The 20,948-nt window shown below is 47.9% G+C and overlaps 1 protein-coding gene across 6 annotated transcripts; it reads left to right on the top strand.

Moving 5' to 3' along the window:
- Positions 1 to 127: 127 nt before the first annotated feature.
- Positions 128 to 20,156, top strand: LOC136331834 (zinc finger protein 805-like). Of its 6 annotated transcripts, none has more exons than XM_066270887.1 (4): positions 128 to 369; positions 2,507 to 2,633; positions 9,540 to 9,635; positions 19,832 to 20,156. In XM_066270887.1, the coding sequence occupies exons 1-4, from the start codon at positions 340 to 342 to the stop codon at positions 19,957 to 19,959; spliced, it is 381 nt and encodes a 126-aa protein (XP_066126984.1). In that variant the 5' UTR covers positions 128 to 339; the 3' UTR covers positions 19,960 to 20,156. The 6 variants fall into 6 exon arrangements, with proteins under 6 accessions (XP_066126984.1, XP_066126986.1, XP_066126988.1 ...); XM_066270889.1 differs by lacking the exon at positions 19,832 to 20,156 and adding an exon at positions 18,861 to 19,155; XM_066270891.1 differs by lacking the exon at positions 19,832 to 20,156 and adding an exon at positions 18,581 to 18,831.
- Positions 20,157 to 20,948: the final 792 nt, after the last annotated feature.

The raw sequence follows: 20,948 nt of genomic DNA, 5'->3' as shown, positions 1-20,948 counted from the left end.
GGGACTACATTACCCAGAAGGCTGAGCTTCGCACGTCTGAGCGCTGACCAATGATGGCCCCGGAACAGGGGGGTGCTTCCGGCTGTCCGGGGATATGGGCGGGACTTCCGGGTGGACCTCTGTGGATGCCATTTGCTTCTGCGGGTCGGTTCCCGGCTTCGCGCGCAGGTAGGCGCGCGGGAACCGGTACCGTTCCTCGGGCTGAGCGGGGCGGCCGAGAGGTCTCGCCTCCTCCGCCTCGGTGTCTGGGGCGTGGCTGCCCGTCACGGGCGTATCTACCCTGGTCGTCCCGCTGTTGTGTCCCCACCCCAGCCTGGCCTGCATCCCCGGGGTCGCACGATGGCGACGTCGCCGACCCGCCGCGCGCAGGTGAGAGGAGGGAGGTGTCGGGACTGAGTGGGGAGAACGCTGGACTCTCAACCCCACCGCATTGTGCAGTGAGCCGCCCGCTTCGTGTATGTGTGTGTGTCTGTAACAGAAAGAGAGAGGGACAGAAAGGAAGGGAGAGAGAATGAGAAGCATCAATTCTTCCTTGCGGCTCCTTAGTTGTTCATTGATTGCTTTCTCATATGTGCCTTGACCCGGGGGCTCCAGCAGAACGAGTGACTCCTTGCACAAGCCGGCAACCTCGGGGTCTCGAACTTGTGTCCTCCGGGTCCCAGTCCGACGCTCTATCCACATAGAAAAACATTGACTTGTTCTACTTATTCATGTATGTATTCAGTGGTTGATTCTTGTATGTGCCCTGACTGGGTATCAAACCCAAAACCTTTGCGTATCAGGACAGCACTCTATAACCAACCACCTATACAGCCTGGTCCGGTTCCACAGGTATATTATATTTGTTTTTAGGGGTGAAAGAAACGGACTTTACAGCAAAAAATAAATAAAATAAAGTGTAAATGTTTCGCGACCTCCTTGTATTCACTTAAATAATGGGAGAGGCTCAGGTGAATGTTAGATCCTACTCAAGTCAACTCTGCTAAAAACTTGCTTCTGGGCCCTGGCCGGTTTGCCCACTGGTAGAGCTTCAGCCCGCCGTGTGAATGTTCTGGGTTTCATTCCCCGTCAGGGCTCACGGAAAAAGCACCCATCTACTTCAACACCCTTCCCCTTATGGCGTCTCTCTCTCTCTCTCTCTCTCTCTCTGTATCTGTCTCACTTCCTCTCTTCCTCTCATTCTCTTCCTCTCTCCCGCAGCCATGGCTTGATTGGAGCGAGTTGGCTATGGGCGCGGAGGACGGCTCCATGGCCTCCGCCTCAGGTGCTAAGAAGAGCTTGGTTGCTTAGCAATGCCCCAGATTGGCAGAGCATCACCCCCCCTAGTGGGCTTGCTGGGTGGACCCTGGTTGGAGGCATGCGGGAGTCTGTCTCTGCCTCCCTGCTTCTCACTGAATTAAGAAAAAAAAAAAAAGTAAAAAAAAAAAAATCTTGTTTCTGGTAAGACGTTAGACACTGTGAATTGGCGGAATACACTCAGAGGTGATCAGATGTTGACCTCAGGGGCTGTGGTGGTAATAACGCCAAAGCACACCAAACATGGACTCATTTCTGTCACTGATGTTAGTGCTGAAGTGGAAACTGTTATTGATCCAGAACCCAAAGCTGAGAGACATGAAATGATGCCCCCCAGGTCACACAGCTGGCATATGTCAGTGTTCCAGAGTTTGGATGCAAACCACAGGAGACAGAAGTGGGGACTTGAGATTTTTGAACCAGAAAGTGGAGCCCTCAGCATGAAACAGGCAGTTAGTTGTAGGATTGGTGAGGCTCCGTTGCATCTGCTAATGCACCTGATAATTGGTATCATTACCATTATTTAAACATTCCTCTGACATCCTGGGTCCCTTACTGTCTTCATTTCACAATTCCCATGTCATGTCCATTGTCTTGTGTCCGTTTACAATGGCTCCTGCATAGGAAGCTTCTCTCCTATGCTGCTGTGTTATGTTCAAAGTGTTGCTGACCTCACTCTTTTTTTTATTTTTTTTATTTTGTATTTTTCTGAAATGAGAAGCGGTGAGACAGAGAGACTCCCACATGCGCCCAACCGGGATCCACCCTGCATGCCCACCAGGGGGTGATGCTCTGCCCATCTGGGGTATTGCTCCATTGCAACCTGAGCCATCCTAGCCCCTGAAGTGGACGTTATGGAGCCGTCCTCAATGCCAGGGTCAGCTTTGCTTCAATGGAGCCTTGGCTTTGGGAGGGGAAGAGAGAGAGAGAAAGAAAGGAGAGAGGGAGGGGTGGAGAAGCAGATGGGCGCTTCTCCTGTGTGCCCTGAATGGTAATTGAACCTGGGACTTCCACACACTGGGCCGACACTACTGTTGAGCCATCCGGCCAGGGCCTGACCTCACTCTTGAGCAGAGCACAGAGCTCGACCCTCAGGAGGTGCTTGGTGCTCTGGGCCTTGATGTCAGCACCTTTGCCATGACGGAGAGATGATCTCTGGTCCCATACAACATCTCCAAGGCCAACTCTCCCTGTCCCTTTTTCCTTCCAGGTGTCTGTGACCTTTGAGGATGTGGAGGTGACTTTCACCCAGGAGGAGTGGGCACAACTGGACCCAGCCCAGAGGACCCTGTACCAGGAGGTGATGTTGGACAACAGCAGGCTTCTGGTGTCTCTGGGTAAGTGCTCCCCACTGCACGGGGGACACCTACCTCATTTGTTCCACCTCCGATTCCAGACCTGGCTGGTTAAGAAGGTCTCACTTGGGACCCCCTCTTTTTTCCTCCCCACTGCCTCAGTCATTCTCTAGACCGCGGGCCGCATGCAGCCCGCCCAACAATTTTGTGCGGCCTGCAGACTAATCCACGAAGTTCAAAATATTTTGGATAAAATGAAGTAAGCCCATGGATTAGTCTGCGGGCCACACAAAATTGTTGGGCGGGCCGCGAGTTTGAGACCCCTGCCTAGACCCACTTCTTCTCTCCTCGTTTCGTGTCCCTTGGGCATGTGGCAGTTTTCCTCTGGCTCCTAGAAAATGGGGGTATTCTTTTTTTTACATTTTTTATTTATTTATTCATTTTTAGAGAGGACAGAGAGAGGGAGAGAGAGGAGAGAGAGACAGAGAGAGAGAGAAGGGGGGGAGGAGCTGGAAGCATCAACTCCCATATGTGCCTTGACCAGGCAAGCCCAGGGTTTCGAACCGGTGACCTCAGCATTTCCAGGTTGATGCTTTACCCACTGCACCACCACAAGTCAGGCCAAAAATGGGGGTATTCTTCAGAACCCAATGGCAAGATGTCTAATTGGGCCCTTGAGGGGCAGACGTAGGAACTGGGAACCACTGAGATTCTGCCCTGGCCCCTGGGTCTCTTGTCCTGGCTTCTCTGTCTCAGTTTGCTTATGTCATGCTGTTCAGAATGGCTTTTTCTTCTCAGTGAGTTTGTGACAGGACTGGCCCCCTCAGTTCCTGCTGTTGGTGGCCCCCAGATTGCATCCTTCTATTTTTTTTTTTTGCAAGTTTATATTGTTTCCCTTTCTTTGCTGCTGTGCTCTCTTGTGTGTCTGTGAGGCAACAATGGCCCCCTGAGCCCCTACTTCCCTGTACGTCTCACCCCGGGGCCCAGCACAGACTAGACTGACTTGTTTGAGTTTCTCTTTTTTCTTTCCTTTTATTTTAATTAGAAAGAGAATAATATTGACTTGTTGTTCCATATACTTATGCATTTAGTGGTTGATTCATGTACTTGCCCTGACCAGGGATTGAACCTGCAATCTTGACGTACTGGGACGACGCTCTAACCAACTGAGCTACTCAGCCAGGGCCTGTCAAAGGTTCTTATTTTGTATCCAGAGATGGATCTGACGGAGTGAGCCTGGTTGGCCCAAGTGTCCCTGACAGGCCAGTTGTCAGGGCCGTGAGTGATGGGATGTTCTCCCGGGAGAGGGTGAATTGTGAAGCCCCCAAGAGACCTGCTCTCATTGCTACCAGTGTTGTTCTAAACACAGGTCTTGGTTATGGACCTTTTTTATGGTCTTGTATCTTCATGAAGGCCTCTAATTTTCTAAGGGCCAGTGGTTCTTTGTTTTTTTCCTGGTGCTTCTTAACAGTTGACAGTGTTGTCCCCCAAGAGGAGGGGGACATTTGGTGATGTGTGTGGCCACTTTTGAGTGTCTCTGCTGCGCTGTGGGTGGTACTGGCATTTAGTGGGCAGAGTCCAGAAGTCCTGCTACAGCCTACGAGGGACAAGACAGTCATCCTCAACCAAGAATTAGCCTGACCAGGCAGTGGCGCAGTGGATAGAGCATCAGACTGGGACACGGGGGACCCAAGTTCAAAACCCGGAGGTCGCCAGCTTGACCATGGGCTCATCTAGTGTGAGTAAGGCTCACCAGCTTAAGTCCAAGCTCACTGGCTTGAGCAAGGGGTCGCTTGCTCTGCTGTAGCCCTCTGGTCAAGATACATATGATAAAGCAATCAATGAACAACTAAGGTGCCACAATGAAGAATTGATGCTTCTCATCTCTCTCCCTTCCTGTCTGTCTGTCCCTGTCTGTCCCCCTCTCTGTCTCTGTCCCAAAACGAAAAAAAACAAAGACACAATTAACCAGCCCACACATCAAGAGCACCAGGGTTGAGGAACACCAGTGTAGCTGGTTCTCTGCTTGAAGAAAATCTCTGGAGACCAGGGTGTGGAGGCTCACAGGCTTGGGGTCCGTGAGAGCCTCTCCTTTCAAGAAAGCGTAGTGTAGAGTCAGTCATTGTTCTTATGGTACATAGCAGGAGGCTTAGGGGACAGTTTCTCCTGTCAGAAACCCATGGACAGCCAGCCTAGGGCAATCCTTGGTTTCTCAGGGACTCTGGGAGGCCGAAGAGCTCGCCACTGCGTCTGTTGCGAAGGAGGCTCTGAGTGTACTTATGTCAGTGTATGTTTAGCCATATTTTGAACAGATTTCAGAGCCTTTAAATGGGAGGAGTCCAATTTAAAGGAGGCTGATTTGTAAGTTTCAGCATCTGTGAGATTTGGTTCAAGCTATAAATGAGAAATATATTGCCAAGACACCTAAGATAATGTTGAGTAGTACTGTTATCAAAACTAGACCCCAAAAGGACTAAAAGATGTTGGACTTAACAGTCTCCTTGGACAAGGCTGTCATCAGTTTTCTGTAACAGCTGTGCTCAGGAGGAAGATTGATGCAGCGAGGGTCGCGTCTCCTAGAATGGTGTGCGACGGTGGAGTGTCCCCAGGGGTCACCTGGAAAAGTATTGTTCTCTTCTGACCAGGAGTAGGACTGGCCTGAGATGCCGTTGAAATAGGCGCTGAATGGGAGGACATACGAGCCAAATCTGATTTTTCTTTTTATACTTTTATTTATTGATTTGAGAGACAGGAAAGGAGAGAGAGAGAAAAAAAAAACATCAATTTGTTGTTCCACTTCGTTGTTCCATTTAGTGCTGTGTCCATTGTTTGCTTCTCCTGCATGCCCTGACCAGGGCTCTAACTCCGTGACTTCAGCTTGCCTGGCCAATGCTCCATCCACTAAGCCACCCAGCCAGGGCGCTTTATTTTTGTTTGTTGATTGATTTTAGAGAGAAGAATCGATGTGTTGCTTTACTTATTTATGCATTCACCGGCTGATTCTTGTATCTGCCGTGACTGGGGATCAAGCCCACCCACAACCTTGCTTGGGGTGATGCTCTGACCAACTGAGCCACTTGGCCAGGCCTGTGTTCTTATATTTACCTTTCTTTTATTTTACACCCCCCCCACCCCATCCAGGGTTATTTTTGTTGTTGCAGTTTTTCAACCAATGACTAGTCTAGCACTAGTTTTATGGTTGCAAGACATAGCATTTGCTTGGTAGATTAGGTTTAAAGCCTGCCTGTTATTTTTATTTTTCTCTTGGGCTTTTAGCCCTGGTTATTAGTTAGTCCCCTGACTTTACACAGGGCAGGATGCCCAAGGGTCTGGGGCCTCTAGGCAACAGCCTGTCCTTGGGATTACATTGGTCGGCAGCATATATATGCAGTCCCTTCTTTTCCCCCTCCTTGCCTCCTTTTTTTTTTTTCCTTTCAAGCAAAATTCTTTTGAAAGACGGAGGAGGAGGGGAGGTCACCTCTTTGTCCCTGATCATTTTTGTTTCTTTTTTATTTGACTGTTGACCTGATAAGCTCCTGGTGGCCCCTGCTGTGAGTGGGGGTCTCCACTAGTTCACACAGTGCATGCTGTTTCCAGGGCATCGCCAGCATGGGGGGAGGGGGCTTCCAACCAGCACAGCTGCAGTAGCAGCCCCGGCAGCCTGGGGTCTGACTGTGCCCAGCTTTGGAGAGCAGACTGACAATCCTGATGTATCAGACACATCGGCTGGGGCTGGATGATCACAATTAAGGCATCTCTTTAGGTGTCTTTTTTTTTTTAAGATTTTTTTTTTTTTTTTTCAGAGAGGGAGAGAGTCAGAGAGAGGGATAGATAGGAACAGACAGACAGGAATGGAGAGAGATGAGAAGCATCAATCATCAGTTTTTTTGTTGCAACACCTTAGTTGTTCATTGATTGCTTTCTCATATGTGCCTTGACCGTGGGCCTTCAGCAGACCGAGTAACCCCTTGCTCAAGCCAGCAACCTTGGGTCCAAGCTGGTGAGCTTTTTTTTAAAGATTTTATTCACTGAGTTCAGAGAGAGGAGGGGGGGGGGAGATGGTAGAGGTATGGGAAACATCAGCTTGTAGTTTCAGAGAGAAGAGAGAGAGAGAGAGAGAGAGGGAGGGAGATGGTAGAGGTATGGGAAACATCAGCTTGTAGTTGCTTTTTCTATGTGTCTTGACTTGGAAAGCCCTGGGTTTCAAACCAGTGACCCCAGCATTCTAGGTCTCACTTTATCTGTTGCGCCACCACAAGCCAGGGAGAGATGTCCTCTGCAAGGACAGGCTAGTGCCGTCTATCAGTCTCCTGCAGGGTGGGAGAGAGGGTGACTGAGCTGAGTGGCCACCCCCTGACTGGTGGGTTAGATGATCCCATCTGCATCCCAGCAGTCTCCAGGGGGCCTCAGTCCGATGCTGTAGCCAGTTACCTCCTTTTCCTGGTTGCCCCTGGGTCACCAGCTCCGATATGTGGTGTGCTGATCGCAGAAAAACAGACTGCTGCGATCAGTCTCTTGCAGATAAGATGCCAATCAGGGAATTTGAGTCCTTGCAGATCTAGGTCATCGTAGGTCTAAACGACAAGGACCTGAGGCTCACTCCTTCAAAACTACGCTCAGGGTCTAAAAAGCGATTGAGATTAATGAAGACACAGACCCTCTGTGATACAATTGCATACTATTATTTCTGTTTTAAACGACATGATGCATTTACATTCTTTGGCACAGTCCTTGGGATGTGGTCGTGCTGTGTGGATGCTATGAAGCAGCTGGACTCAGGAACCGTAGCTCAGAGAAATCATAGGAAGTGACACTTGATCTGAGACCCAGAGAGTTATCACAAGAAGGAGCAAGTTGTGGGTGAGAACAGCCTTTTGAGTAGCAGGGCTGGCTGGTGCAAAGGCCCTCAGGTCATAGGGAGAAAGACTCCTGACAGACTCCCTCCCAGGAGCACACCAGTGCCTTCCCCTTTTCCGTCTTTCTCCCTTCCCCCTCTGCTTTTCCAACAGTGTGCAGCTCCTGAATTCTAAGGGTCCGCACAAGACTTGCACCCAGGGGAGCAGTGGGTGGTGGCAGCTGGTCCCAGACTAATGCTCAGAACCTGTCTCCAAGGCCCACTGTGAGCCCCACCTGGGCTCTCCTGTTGCTCACTCTATCCTAAGGCCTTCCCTCTCGCTGTCCCCAGCTTTAATGAACGTGCTCTGAGAGGGAGGAAAAGTAAAGACCCCTGACAGCCAAAGGAGGGTCTTGTGCACCTCTCCTCTGTGCCGGGTGCTTAGCGGACTTGAGTGCACATCTGCTTCGTGACGATGGATAGATCCAGGGCTGTGGTTCAGCATCTGCCAGCGCAGCCTCCTGTGGGCTGTGGTGCCTCAGTGACTTCTCTACAACACCCGTGTCCTCTCATTCTGCGGGAAACTGATGACCTCACCTGACAAGATGCTCAGAGGCGCGGTTGGCTCTGGCTTCGCGGGTGCCCAGCCAGTGTCTGTGTCTTCGCTTCCTCCGTGGTCCTTGGGCAGGTCACCCTCCAAGAAGGTCTACGACGCTGTAGGGCAAGCAGGGCGGCGAGTCTCCTCATTCAGCGGTCCTGGGGTAAATCCCCTCCCAGAAGGGCCGGTGCAGGCCACCCTCCCACTTCAGACTGTTAGCCACTTGCAAGCCGAGTTTTTCAATCCTCTGTCAATACCACATTATTTATTTATAGCAGATGACATCTCTAGTAGATTTTATTTTATATATTTTAATTTAATTTAATTTAATTTTTTTTAGTTTATTGATTTTAGTGAGAGAGGAAAGAGGAAAGAGAGAATGAGAGACAGGAACATTCGTCTGTCCATGTATGTGCCCTGACTGGGATCCATCCGGCAACCTCTGCACTTTCGGCCAATGCCCGAACTAACTGGGCCATCCGTGATGCCTATTTTATTTGTATTTAAGAAGATTTTCTGTGTGTGTGTGTGTGTGTGTGTGTGTGTGTGACAGAGACAGAAAGATAGAGAGGTGGGGGGACAGATAGGGAAGGACAGACAGGAAAGGAGACAGATGAGAAGCATCAGTTCAAGGTAGAAGGTCTGGCTGGTGCAAAGGCTCTGAGGTCATAAGGGGGAAAGATTCCTGGCAGACTTTTTCTTTGGGGCACACCAATGCCTTTCCCTTTTCTTTCTTCCTCCCTTCCTTTTCTGCTTTTCCAGCAGTGTGCAGCTCCAGCACCTTAGTTGTGGCACCTTAGTTGTTCATTGAATGCTTTCTCATATGTGCCGGGGGGGGGGGAGGGCTACAGCAGAGCTAGTGACCCCCGGCTCAAGCCAGTGACTTTAGGCTTAAGCCAGCGACCTTGGAGTTTCGAACCTGGGTCTTCCGAATCCCAGTGCGATGCTCTATCCACTGCGCTACCTTCTGGTCAGGCTAAGATGATTTTCTTTTACTTATATTGCTTTTATTTATTGGGAAAACATTGATTAGTAAAATCACAGTTGTCAAGTATACGATAGTATAATACCCCATCTGTGTACTATCTTGTTCACCACCCCAAATTGGGAGGTTTTTGAATCTCCCACGACCTAGGCCTCATCTGCAGAGATCTAGTTTTGTTTGCATGTGAAGCAGACATCCCTGGAGTTGTGGTGTGTGAGGGGTTGAGACCCACTCACTGGGATGAATTGGAAAACACCTTTTGGAAGGAGGCGTCATTTCCCCAGGTCACAGCAAAAGCTGGGCAGACTGAGGATTCCGTGCTTTGTCTCTATAGGCAGTGTCTTCGCCTGCAGTCTGGATCTCAGCAACAGTGTCTGTGTTCTCAGTTTCCAGGTCACGTGTCACTGTTTGTGTGGTTGAGAGCAGCTTCCATCTACGGTCTTGTCCACATCCTAAAGTCCCAGGGTAGACTGAGAGGCTTTATTTCCTTTCACAAAAACTCCTGTGTCCTCTCTCTTTCTCCATGAATAGGGTGTCCTGTGCCAAGACCTGAGCTGATCGACCAGCTGGAGCCCGGGCCGGAGCCGTGCGTGGTGAAGGAAGACCTCTCCCAAAGCCTCTGTCCAGGTAGGAGCCACGATGTGGGCACTGGAGGACCCTGCAGCCCTGAGACTCTCAGGAGACCACTGGTCATGGATCCCTGGGGAAGCTATTTTTTTTTCCTTTTTTTCTTTTTTTCTTGTGAGAGAGAGAGAGAAAGACAGAGAGATGAGAAGCATCAGCTCCTAGTTGCATCAGTTTAGTTGTTCACTGATTGCTTCTCATACATGTCTTGACAAGGGGCCTGAGGAGGTGTATAGGAGGCTCCAGCCGAGCTAGTGACCCCTTGCTCAAGCCAGCGACCTTGGGCCTCAGGCCAGCGACCATGGGGTCATGTCTATGATCCCATGCTCAAGCCATGGATCCTGTGCCCAAGCAGGTGAGCCCATGCTCAACCCGGTGACCTCGGAGTTTCAAACCTGGGACCTCAGCATACCTACCAAGTTGACATTATCCGCTGCGCCTTTCCTGTCAGGCTCTTGCCGTTTTTTTTTTTCTTTAGGTTTTTGATCATTTTTGAGAGAAGTCAATAAGTTCTTTTCATTGTTTTTGCTTTTTCAGTTATTTTAAGAGTTTGTGGCCTGACCTGTGGTGGCACAGTGGATAAAGTGTCGACCTGGAAATGCTGAGGTCGCCGGTTCGAAACCCTGGGCTTACCTGGTCAAGGCACATATGGGAGTTGATGCTTCCAGCTCCTCCCCCCTTCTTTCTCTCTGTCTGTCTCTCTCTCTCCTCTCTAAAAATGAATAAATAAAATATAAAAAAAAAAAAAAGAGTTTGAGCACTGAGTAAGTTGTCAAACATGATCCGTTATTTATAGCTGTAACCCACAGCACAGCAGTATAAAATGTCAAATTTTGTGTTTTTGGTTGAAAATGTCCATGTTTATGAGGATTGATACATTTTTTTACTGTTCACAGTACAAGAGTTATAGTTTAGATAAAAGCAAAGTAGAACTTCCCCTTCTTCACTGTTCTGCCCCCAAGAGGGTTAAAAATCCATAGGTAATTTTTTTTAAATACAAAAGGTGGTATCTTTTTAAAATTGAGATATAATTGACATAGATCATGAGACTGACTAGAAGGGACCGGGCCCAGAGCAGAACAATTAGGTCTGCCCCAGGCCAGCCTGTATGTGTGAGTTCTTGACTTCACGCAGGAAAGATTTCACAACATGTGTCTTGGTGATTTTATTTAACCCTAACCCTAAGAAGAGTGAAAGATAAAAATAAAAAAGTACATTTATTAAAGCTGGGAACAGTAGCCCGTGCCAGGTAGTTCAGTTGATTAGAGCATCAAACCAAAGTGCCAAGGTTACTGGTTCAATCCCTGTCAGGGCACATACAGGAATCTCCCAATGAATGTGTGAAGAAGTGTAACAACAGGTTGGTGTTCTCTCTCTCTCTCTAAATAAATCAATAAATAAAATTAAGAAAATAAAAAGTGGGGGACAGTGACACAAGAGTGGGTTTAGCACAGAGGCAGCCACAGGAGGGATCCCAGGGGGGCAGCTCTGGCTCATGGAAGGTCAGAGAAAAGGGCCCCTGGGGACAGATTCAGGGGTTACCCCGGGAAGAGCTGCCGCTGCCCCATGCTCCCTTGGTGGCAGGTCTCGGGGGACCCTTAGGGATTAGGAGATGCTCGCCTACAGAAGAGGGGGAAGGGAAGGGTTTGCGTGTGCTCCCACGAGGGAGAGCCTGCTGAAGAATTTCATGTTATTACACATTAGTTGTGTGATTTAAAAAATATTTTCAAGCGTCTTCTCTTTCCCAGGAGCACCGCTACGCACTTCTTCCCTTACAGGCGAGCATCTCCTGAACTCTCAGGGCCCCCACGAGACCTGTCACCAGGGGAGCATGGGGCCACGGCAGCTCATCCATGTCTGACCCCTGAATCTGTCCCCGGGGGCCCTATTCTCTGACCTTTCATGAGCCAGAGCCACCCCCCTCCTGGAATCCTTCCTGTGACTACCTCTGTGCTGAACCCACTCTTGTTCCACTGTTCCCCGCTTTAATAAATGCACTCACAGAAGTAAAATATATCTATATAAATTTTGAGAACAATTAGGTAAGAAATACAAATGTTATCTATTGATAGATTTGACTTTTAACTAGAGTCAATCAAATACCAGACATGTTCTGAAAAAGATTTTTAGCCAGGATAGTGACACACTTGTGAGGACTCCCGGCCGCTCGAGCACACCTGTGCCTTCCCCCATTTCCCTCAAAGCACCTTTGCCTTGTCCTTCTTCTCTGCTGTTTGTATTTATTAATATTTATATTTTTGATACAACTTTTTAAGTCCCAACCCTTTGGGTGTTCAATAGAATTTGTATGGCTTCATGACTAAATTAAATATAGTTTTTTTTGTTTTGTTTTGTTTTTATTTTTATTTTTTATTTATTTTTTTTTTTGTATTTTTCTGAAGCTGGAAATGGGGAGAGACAGTCAGACAGACTCCCGCATGCGCCCGACTGGGATCCACCCGGCACGCCCACCAGGGGCGACGCTCTGCCCCTCCGGGGCATTGCTCTGCCTGACCAGAGCCACTCTAGCGCCTGGGGCAGGGGCCAAGGAGCCATCCCCAGCGCCCGGGCCATCGTTGCTCCAATGGAGCCTCGCTGCAGGAGGGGAAGAGAGAGACAGAGAGGAAGGAGGGGGAGGTGGGGAAGCAAATGGGTGCTTCTCCTATGTGCCCTGGCCGGTAATCGAACCCGGGTACCCCGCACGCCAGGCTGACGCTCTACCGCTGAGCCAACCGACCAGGGCCCTTAAATATAGTTTTTATATGTATATATTTGTTTCAATTAAGTACTGTGTCTTAAAGTACATTGAGTAAACATATGCTAACATTTTCTACAATTTTTAGATTTTACTGATTTTTTTTTGTTTGGGTTTTTTTTTTTTGTATTTTTTTGTGTGTTTTTTTCTGAAGTTGGAAACAGGGAGGCAGACAGACTCCACATATGCCCGACCGGGATCCACCTGGCATGCCCACCAGGGGGCGATGCTCTGTTGCATCCAGAGCCATTCCAGCACCTGAGGCAGAGGCCACAGAGCCATCCTCAGCGCCCGGGCCAACCCTGCTCCACTGGAGCCTTGGCTGCAGGAGGGGAAGAGAGAGGGGAGGAGAAGGGGAGGGGTGGAGAAGCAGATGGGCGCCTGTCCTGTGTGCCCTGCCTGGAATCGAACCCGGGACTCCTGCACGCCAGGCTGACGCTCTACCACTGAGCAAACCAGCCAGGGCCAGATTTTATTGATTTTTTTAGAGATAAAGAAAGAGTGACATCGATTAGTTATCCCATTTATTTATGCATTCATTGCTTTACCCTTATATGCGTCCCAATTGGGGACCAAACCCATAACATGGGAGCCCCAGGATGAGGCTCCAGCCAGCTGAGCTTCCAGCTAGGGTTACGCTAAGAATTTTTAAATATATATGACATCTAAAAAGCCAACGTTCAGAGGAAGGCGAGAGTGACAGGAATGGTAAGGACAGGGCCCGATACTGGGACCTGGCATTGTGCGAACCCGCACCCCACCCTGCTTCCCTTGGAGAAGCACTGAGCAGGGACCGGGGCGACATCAGGCTGAGAAAGATCGGGCAGTCCCAAACATCTGCCAGGCCACTGCCTCACCATGTCACAGAATTGTGCCTACCTCCTGCTGATCACCTTATGCTGCTGAACCTTCAGGACGAAAGCTTCACCTGGGGGTGTGACAGGCTCACCGACGCTAAGAAATCAGCCTGGCCTGACCAGGCGGTGGCGCAGTGGATAGAGTCAGACTGGGATGCAGAGAACCCAGGTTCGAGACCCTGAGGTTGCCAGCTTGAGTGCGGGCTCATCTGGTTTGAGCAAAGCTCACCGGCTTGGACCCAAGGTCACTGGCTCGAGCAAGGTGTTACTCCATCTGCTGTAGGCCCGCGGTCAAGGCACATATGAGAAAGCAATCAATGAACAACTAAGGTGTTGCAACGAAAAACTAATGATTGATGCTTCTCATCCCTCTCTGTTGCTGTCTATCTGTCCCTATTTATCCCTCTCTCTATCTGTCTCTGTTAAAAAAAAAAAAAAAAGGCCTGACCTGTGGTGGCGCAGTGGATAAAGCATCGACCTGGAAATGCTGAGGTCGCCGGTTTGAAACCCTGGGCTTGCTTGGTCAAGGCATATATGGGAGTTGATGCTTCCAGCTCCTCCCCCCCTTCTCTCTTGCTGTCTGTCTTCTCTCTCTCTCTCTCTCTCTCTCTCTCTCTCTCCCTCTCCTCTCTAAAATGAATAAATTAAAAAAGAGAGAGAGAGAGAGAAATCAGCCTGATGACCAAGAACTCCAGCCCCAAGAAGTAGATCTGTTTCTACCCTGGTGTCCCAGCCCTGGCTGGGTCGCTCAGTCTGTTGGAGCATCAGCCCAAAGCGCAGAGGTTGCCGGTTAGATCCCTGCTCACGGCACTTACAGGAACAGATCTATGTTCCTGGGGAGGCAGCGTTAGGTCCAGCACACCCTACCCCACCCCCATATCATGTGAGGGTCCCCTCTGTATCTGATCTCCCCGGACTTCTCAGATGAATGAAGACTGAGCCATTCTCAGCTTCTCAGGTGGATGAAGACTGAGCCATTCTCAGGGAAGTAACTCTCCTTTCCCTTGTGTTGGCCACAGTTCTTGGGACAGTGTGTGATTTCTCAGTGACTTCCTGTAGTGTTGGTTCTTCCTTCAAGGTTGGGAGGCGATCACCACTATCCCAGGAATTCTTATAAAGTTTTATTATTTAAGCTAAAAAGAAAAACAATAAACTAACTAGTGCAATGTTCAGGAAAAGAAAAAAATAAGTGTACCAATGGATCAAAATTATAAAGAGCAGTTATAAGGCTGACTAGAAAAACAATATTTTAGCAACTGAAATGATCACCTATCCAACACTGACATTGTTATCAAATTCAGAATTAACTAATAATTCTCTTTCTTGCCCTAGCTGGGTAGCTAATTAGTTAGAGCATTGTGCTGCTATGCCAAGGTTGTGGGTTCCATCTCTGGTCAGGGCACATACAGGAGTAAACCAATGAATGCATAAATAAGTGGAACAACAAATTCATGTTTCTTGTTCTCTGTATCCCTACTTCTCTCTCTAAACTCAATCAGTAATTTTTTTTTTTCTTTTTTTTTTTCTTTTTTTTTTTCTATTTTTCTGAAGCTGGAAACGGGGAGAGACAGTCAGACAGACTCCCGCATGCGCCCTACCGGGATCCACCTGGCACGCGATGCTCTGCCGCGACCAGAGCCACTCTAGCGCCTGGGGCAGAGGCCAAGGAGCCATCCCCAGCGCCCGGGCCATCCCTGCTCCAATGGAGCCTTGGCTGCGGGAGGGGAAGAGAGAGACAGAGAGGAAGGAGGGGGGGTGGAGAAGCAAATGGGCGCTTCTCCTATGTGCCCTGGCCGGGAATCGAACCCGGGTCCCCCGCACGCCAGGCCGACGCTCTACTGCTGAGCCAACCAGCCAGGGCCAGTCAATCAGTAATTTAAACATTTTTTAAAGAACTTTATTTATTGATTTTTTTTAATTCATTTTTTTTAGAGAGGAGAGGGAGAGACAGAGAGAGAGAGAGAGAGAGAGAGGAGAGACAGAGAGAGAGAGAGAAGGGGGGAGGAGCTGGAAGCATCAACTCCCATATGTGCCTTGACCAGGCAAGCCCAGGGTTTCGAACCGGCGACCTCAGCATTTCCAGGTCGACGCTTTATCCACTGCGCCACCACAAGTCAGGCTAAAGAACTTTATTTAAAAGAAAAATATTTTACTTAGCCTTGTCCAGATGGCTTGGTTGGTTAGAGCATTTGTCCCGAAACACAATTATTGCTGGTTTGATCCATAATCAGGGCACATACTGGCACAGCTCCGTGTTGTGTCTTTTTCTCCCTTCCTCTCTCACTAAAATCAATAAAAAATATATATATATTAATAAATAAATATTTTATTTATTGATTTTGTAGAGAGAGGAGAGAGGGGTGTGGGAAAGAGAAGTATCAACTCATAGTTGCTTCACTTTAGTTGTTCATTGATTGCTTGTCATATGTGCCTTGACCTGGCAAGCCCAGGGTTTTGAACCGACGACCTCAGTGTTCCAGGTCAGTGCTCTGTCCACTGCGCCACCACAGGTCAGGCCAATAAGAATCTTCTTGTCATGTGAGGCAAATAATAAAGAAAGGGAAATACTGGAATATCAGAAATCAGTGAACTTGAAAATAATTTTATTTATTTTATTTATTGATTTTTTAAAACATTTTTTATTGATCTTTTTTTAGAGAGAGGAGAGAAGAGAGAGGGAAAGACGGGTGGAGAAGCAAGAAGCATCAACTTATAGTAGGTGCTTCCTGTATGTACCTTGACCAGGCAAGCCCTGGGTTTAGAAAGTAATTTTATAAACCTCTACTATAGCTTTGAATTCCCAAGAAAATAGAAAATATTTCAATACATAGGAATCTGATGCAGGACGAGATGCAGATTTTAGAGAATTTACTTTCTATGAGGGCCAACAATTTTTAATTATTTTTAATTATTATTATTATTTTTTTTTACAGAGACAGAGAGAGAGAGTGAGGGATAGACAGGGACAGACAGACAGGAACGGAGAAATGAGAAGCATCAATTATTAGTTTTTCGTTGCGCATTGCAACACCTTAGTTGTTCATTGATTGCTTTCTCATATGTGCCTTGACCATAGGCCTTCAGCAGACCAAGTAGCCCCTTGCTTGAGCCAGTGACCTTGGGTCCAAGCTGGTGAATTTTTGCTCAAACCAGATGAGCCCACACTCAAGCTGGTGACCTCGGGGTCTCGAACCTGGGTCTTCCGCATCCCAGTCTGACGCTCTATCCACTGCGCCACTGCCTAGTCAGGCGAGGGCCAACAATTTTAAAAAGATTGGTGTTTTAAAAAATACTGTAAGTAGGAGCTGCTTCATCTTGACTAGCTCATTTTTTCCAAAGAAATCTCATTTTAATTTTGTTTTCCTTCACGATTTTTAGAAATTTCTGAGTTTATTGTTGGATCTACATATTATATGCAAATAGATGCTACATTTTTTCTTTTTTTTTTCCTGAAGCTGGAAACGGGGAGAGACAGTCAGACAGACTCCCACATGCGCCTGACAGGGATCCACCCGGCACGCCCACCAGGGGGCGATGCTCTGCCCCTCCTGTGCATCGCTCTGTTGCGACCAGAGCCACTCTAGCGCCTGGGGCAGAGGCCAGGGAGCCATCCCCAGCGCCCGGGCCATCTTTGCTCCTATGGAGCCTCAGCTGCAGGAGGGGAAGAGAGAGACAGAGAGGAAGGAGAGGGGGAGGGGTGGAGAAGCAGATGGGCGCTTCTCCTGTGTGCCCTGGCCAGGAATCGAACCCGGGACTTCCACACGCCATGCCCACACTCTACCACTGAGCCAACCGGCCAGGGCCTAGATGCTACATTTTTTAAAGCACGTTAAACTTTTTTTTTTTTTTCCTTTTGTATTTTTCTGAAGCTGGAAACGGGGAGAGACAGTCAGACTCCCGCATGCGCCCGACGGGGATCCACCCAGCACGCCCACCAGAGGGCGACGCTCTGCCCACCAGGGGGTGAGCTCTGCCCCTCCGGGGCATCGCTCTGTTGCTACCACAGCCACTCTAGCGCCTGGGGCAGAGGCCAAGGAGCCATCCCCAGTGCCCGGACCATCCTTGCTCCAATGGAGCTTCGCTGCGGGAAGGGAAGAGAGAGACAGAGAGGAAGGAGAGGGGGAGGGGTGGAGAGGCAGATGGGCGCCTCTCCTGTGTGCCCTGGCCAGGAATCGAACCAGGACTTCTGCACACCAGGCCGACACTCTACCACTGAGCCAACCAGCCAGGGCCTAGATGCTACATTTTTTAAAGCACGTTAAACTTTTAATTACCTAATAATATGAGTGCAATTTATTTTTTAAAGTTTACGTACTTAAAACAGAGGTTGAGCCCTGGCTGGTTGGCTCAGCAGTGGAGCGTCGACCTGGTGTGCAGGAGTCCCGGGTTTGATTCCCACACAGGAGAAGCGCCCATCTGCTTCTCCACCCCTCCCCCTCTCCTTCCTCTCTGTCTCTCTCTTCCCCTCCCGCAGCCAAAGCTGCACTGGAGCAGAGTTGGCCCGGGCACTAAGGATGGCTCTGTGGCCTCTGCCTCAGGCGCTAGAATGGCTGTGATTGCAGCAGAGCAACACCCCAAGTTGGGCAGAGCATCGCCCCTTGGTGGGCATGCAGGGTGGATCCCGGTCGGGTACATGCGGGAGTCTGTCTGACTGCCTCCCCGTTTCCAACTTTGGAAAAATATAAATAAATAAATAAATAAATAAATAAATAAATAAATAAATAAAACAGAGGTTGATAAATTTACCATTATAGTTGAAGATTATAATATCATATTATCAAAAATTTATTTTGAAAATTTTTCCCAGATGTTTTGAAATGGAAGATAAGAGCACGTGATTAACAAATTTGATCTGATAAATTCAACAACTAGTAAACAAACATTCTTTTCAAGCCCAAATGTAATATTTTTGAAAATTGACCCATTGAGGTCACTGGTTTGAAACCCTGGGATAGCTGGGTCAAGGCACAGATGGGAGTTGATGCTTCCTGCTCTTCCCCCCTCCCCCCCTCCATTCTGGAATGAATAAATAAAATCTTAAAAAAAAAAAATAGACCCATTGTTGGCCAAAAGAAAAGCACATCTTTACTGTTATAAAGTGTTGGAATCTTTTGGGACATTTTTTTAAACTGATCATAATATAATTATTACAATCAATAGCAGAAAAGAATTGTTTAGGCCCTGGCCAGTTGGCTCAGTGGTAGAGTGTCGCCCCACTGTGTGGATGCCTCGGATTTGATTCATAGTCGGGACACACAGGAGAAGCGACTCTCTGCTTCCACCCCTCCCCCTCACCTCTACCTCTCTCTCTCTCTCTTTCTCTTCTCCTCCTTCAGCCATGGTTCCATTGGTTTGAGTGCATTGGCCTGGGCGCTAAGGATGGCTCCATGGAGCCTCTGCCTCAAGCACTAAAAATAGCTCGGTTGGGAGCATGGCCCTAGATGGGCAGAGCATTGGCCACAGACAAGTGTTGCCTGGTAGATCCTGGTCAGGGCGCATGTGGGAGTCTCTCTATCTCCCTTCCTCTCACTTGGTAAAAGAAGAAGAAAAAGAAGAGACAAAAATAGAATTGTTTAAAATATGTGTGTGTGCTTTTGCCCTAACCGGATGACTCAGTGGATAAAGTGTTGTCCCAGCGCACCAAGTTTACACTTTCGGTCCCCAATTTGGCCTGTACAAGAAGCAATCGGCCTGACCTACAGTGGCACAGTGGATAAAGCGTCGACCTGGAATGCTGAGGTCGCTGGTTCAAAGCCCTGGGCTTGCCTGGTCAAGGCACATACAGGAGTTGGTGCTTCCTGCTCCTCCCCCTCTTCTCTCTCTCTAAAAATGAATAAATAAAATCTAAATATATATATATATTTTAAAAAAAGAAGCAATCAATGTGTATATAAGTAAATGGATCAACGATGTGTCTCTCAAATCAATCAATTTAAAATATTTTAAAAATAATAAAGTATATGTGTGGAAATTTAAAAACATTTTTGAGTTATTCTTGGAATAAAAATATAAAAACTACTTAGAACTGCGTGATAATGAAAATTTTAAGTATCAAAAGTAGTAGGATACAGTTGATGATTCTGGAAAAGATGAAATAATTTATAGTAGTCTCATGTTCCCACCAAGAACAACTAGAAAAGTCAGACGAAAATTATATTTTTAAAGATATCAGAGGGGGGAAATATCTGAGAAGTACAGAAGCAGTGAGGACCAAGAAGCTACAACTCTGGATTTGAGGAAACTTCTAAGAGATGAGCTGAAACTCTGCAGACAATTTTCAGTAGGATTATACCAGTTCTGGGAGTTAGTCCAAGGTTGGGAAACTGGGTTTGAAGGAGGAAAAAATTCTGCGTTGGTCCTTACAGTGTATCATTTCTAGTGCTTAGAGAAACACGCAAAATGTTTGATGACTGTGTAAGTTAGAGTGACACTTTGTCATTTTTTAAATTTTCTTTTTCTACTGAATTTGTTGTGATGATGTTGGTTAACAAAATTATATAAGTTTTAGATGTATGATACAATACATTTATATGTTATATTTGTATATTCTTCACCTCAAATTACTACACTTTTTTTTTTTTCTGAAGTGAGAAGTGGGGAGGCAGACAGACTCCCGCATGCGCCCATCTCGGATCCACCCGGCATGCCCACCAGGGGGCAATGCTCTGCCCATCTGAGGTACTGCTCTGTTGCTCAGCAACTGAGCTCTTCCTGAGGCAGAGGCCATGAAGCCATCCTCAGCACCCAGGCCAACTTTGCTCTGATGGAGCCTTGGCTGCAGGAGGGGAAGAGAGAGACAGAGAAAGGAGGCGGGGGTAGAGAAGCAGATGGGCACTTCTGTGTGCCCTGGTTGGGAATCGAATCGGGGACTTCCACATGCCGGGCTGATGCTCTACCACTGAGCCAACTGGCCAGGGCCCAAATTACTACGTTTTTAAAAGTTACTTTTTATTTTACTGTTTTATTTTTAAAGATTTTATTTATTGATTTTTACACAGAAGGGTTTGGATGGGGTTGGGGAGCAGGAAGTATCAGCTCAGAGTTGCTTCACTTTAATTGTTCATTGATTGCTTGTAGTATGTGCCTTGACAGGGCAAGCCCAGGGTTTTGAACTGGTGACCTCAGCATTCCAGGTTGACGCTCTATCCACTGTGCTGCCACAGGCCAGGCATTACTATACCATTTTTTTTTTAACAGAGACAGACAGAAAGAAAGAAAGGCAGGAAGGGAGAGAGATGAGAAGCATCACCTCATAGTTGTATCACTCTTGTTGTTTACTGATTGCTTCTCATATTTGCCATGATGGGTTAGGGAGGCCCACTTGAGCCAGTGACCCCTTGCTCAAGTCAGCAACCTTGGGCTGAATTCAAGCCAGCGACCTTTAGGATCATGTGGATCCCACACTCATGCCAGTGACCCCCACGCTCAATTTGGCAAGCCTGCCCTCAAGACAGCGACCTTGGGGTTTCGAACCTGGGACCTCAGCATCTCAAGTCAATGCTCTGCCCACTGCACCACCACCACTCAGGCATTACTATGCTATTTTAAGTAAAGTATTTGAGCATCCTTGGATTTTGGTATCTGGAGGAAGTCCTGGAACCAGTATCCCAAAGATAAGGAATAATGACTATATTTATTGAGTCTTATCAGATGATAAGTCTTTGCTTACCTCTGCATATTTTCTTAAATTTTAACTCTGACTAT

Source organism: Saccopteryx bilineata, chromosome 3 (genome assembly GCF_036850765.1).
Source record: "Saccopteryx bilineata isolate mSacBil1 chromosome 3, mSacBil1_pri_phased_curated, whole genome shotgun sequence".
Lineage (NCBI taxonomy): Eukaryota > Metazoa > Chordata > Mammalia > Chiroptera > Emballonuridae > Saccopteryx > Saccopteryx bilineata.
The sequence above is the reverse complement of the archived record's forward strand: the minus strand, read 5'-3'. Positions and strand labels throughout refer to the sequence as shown.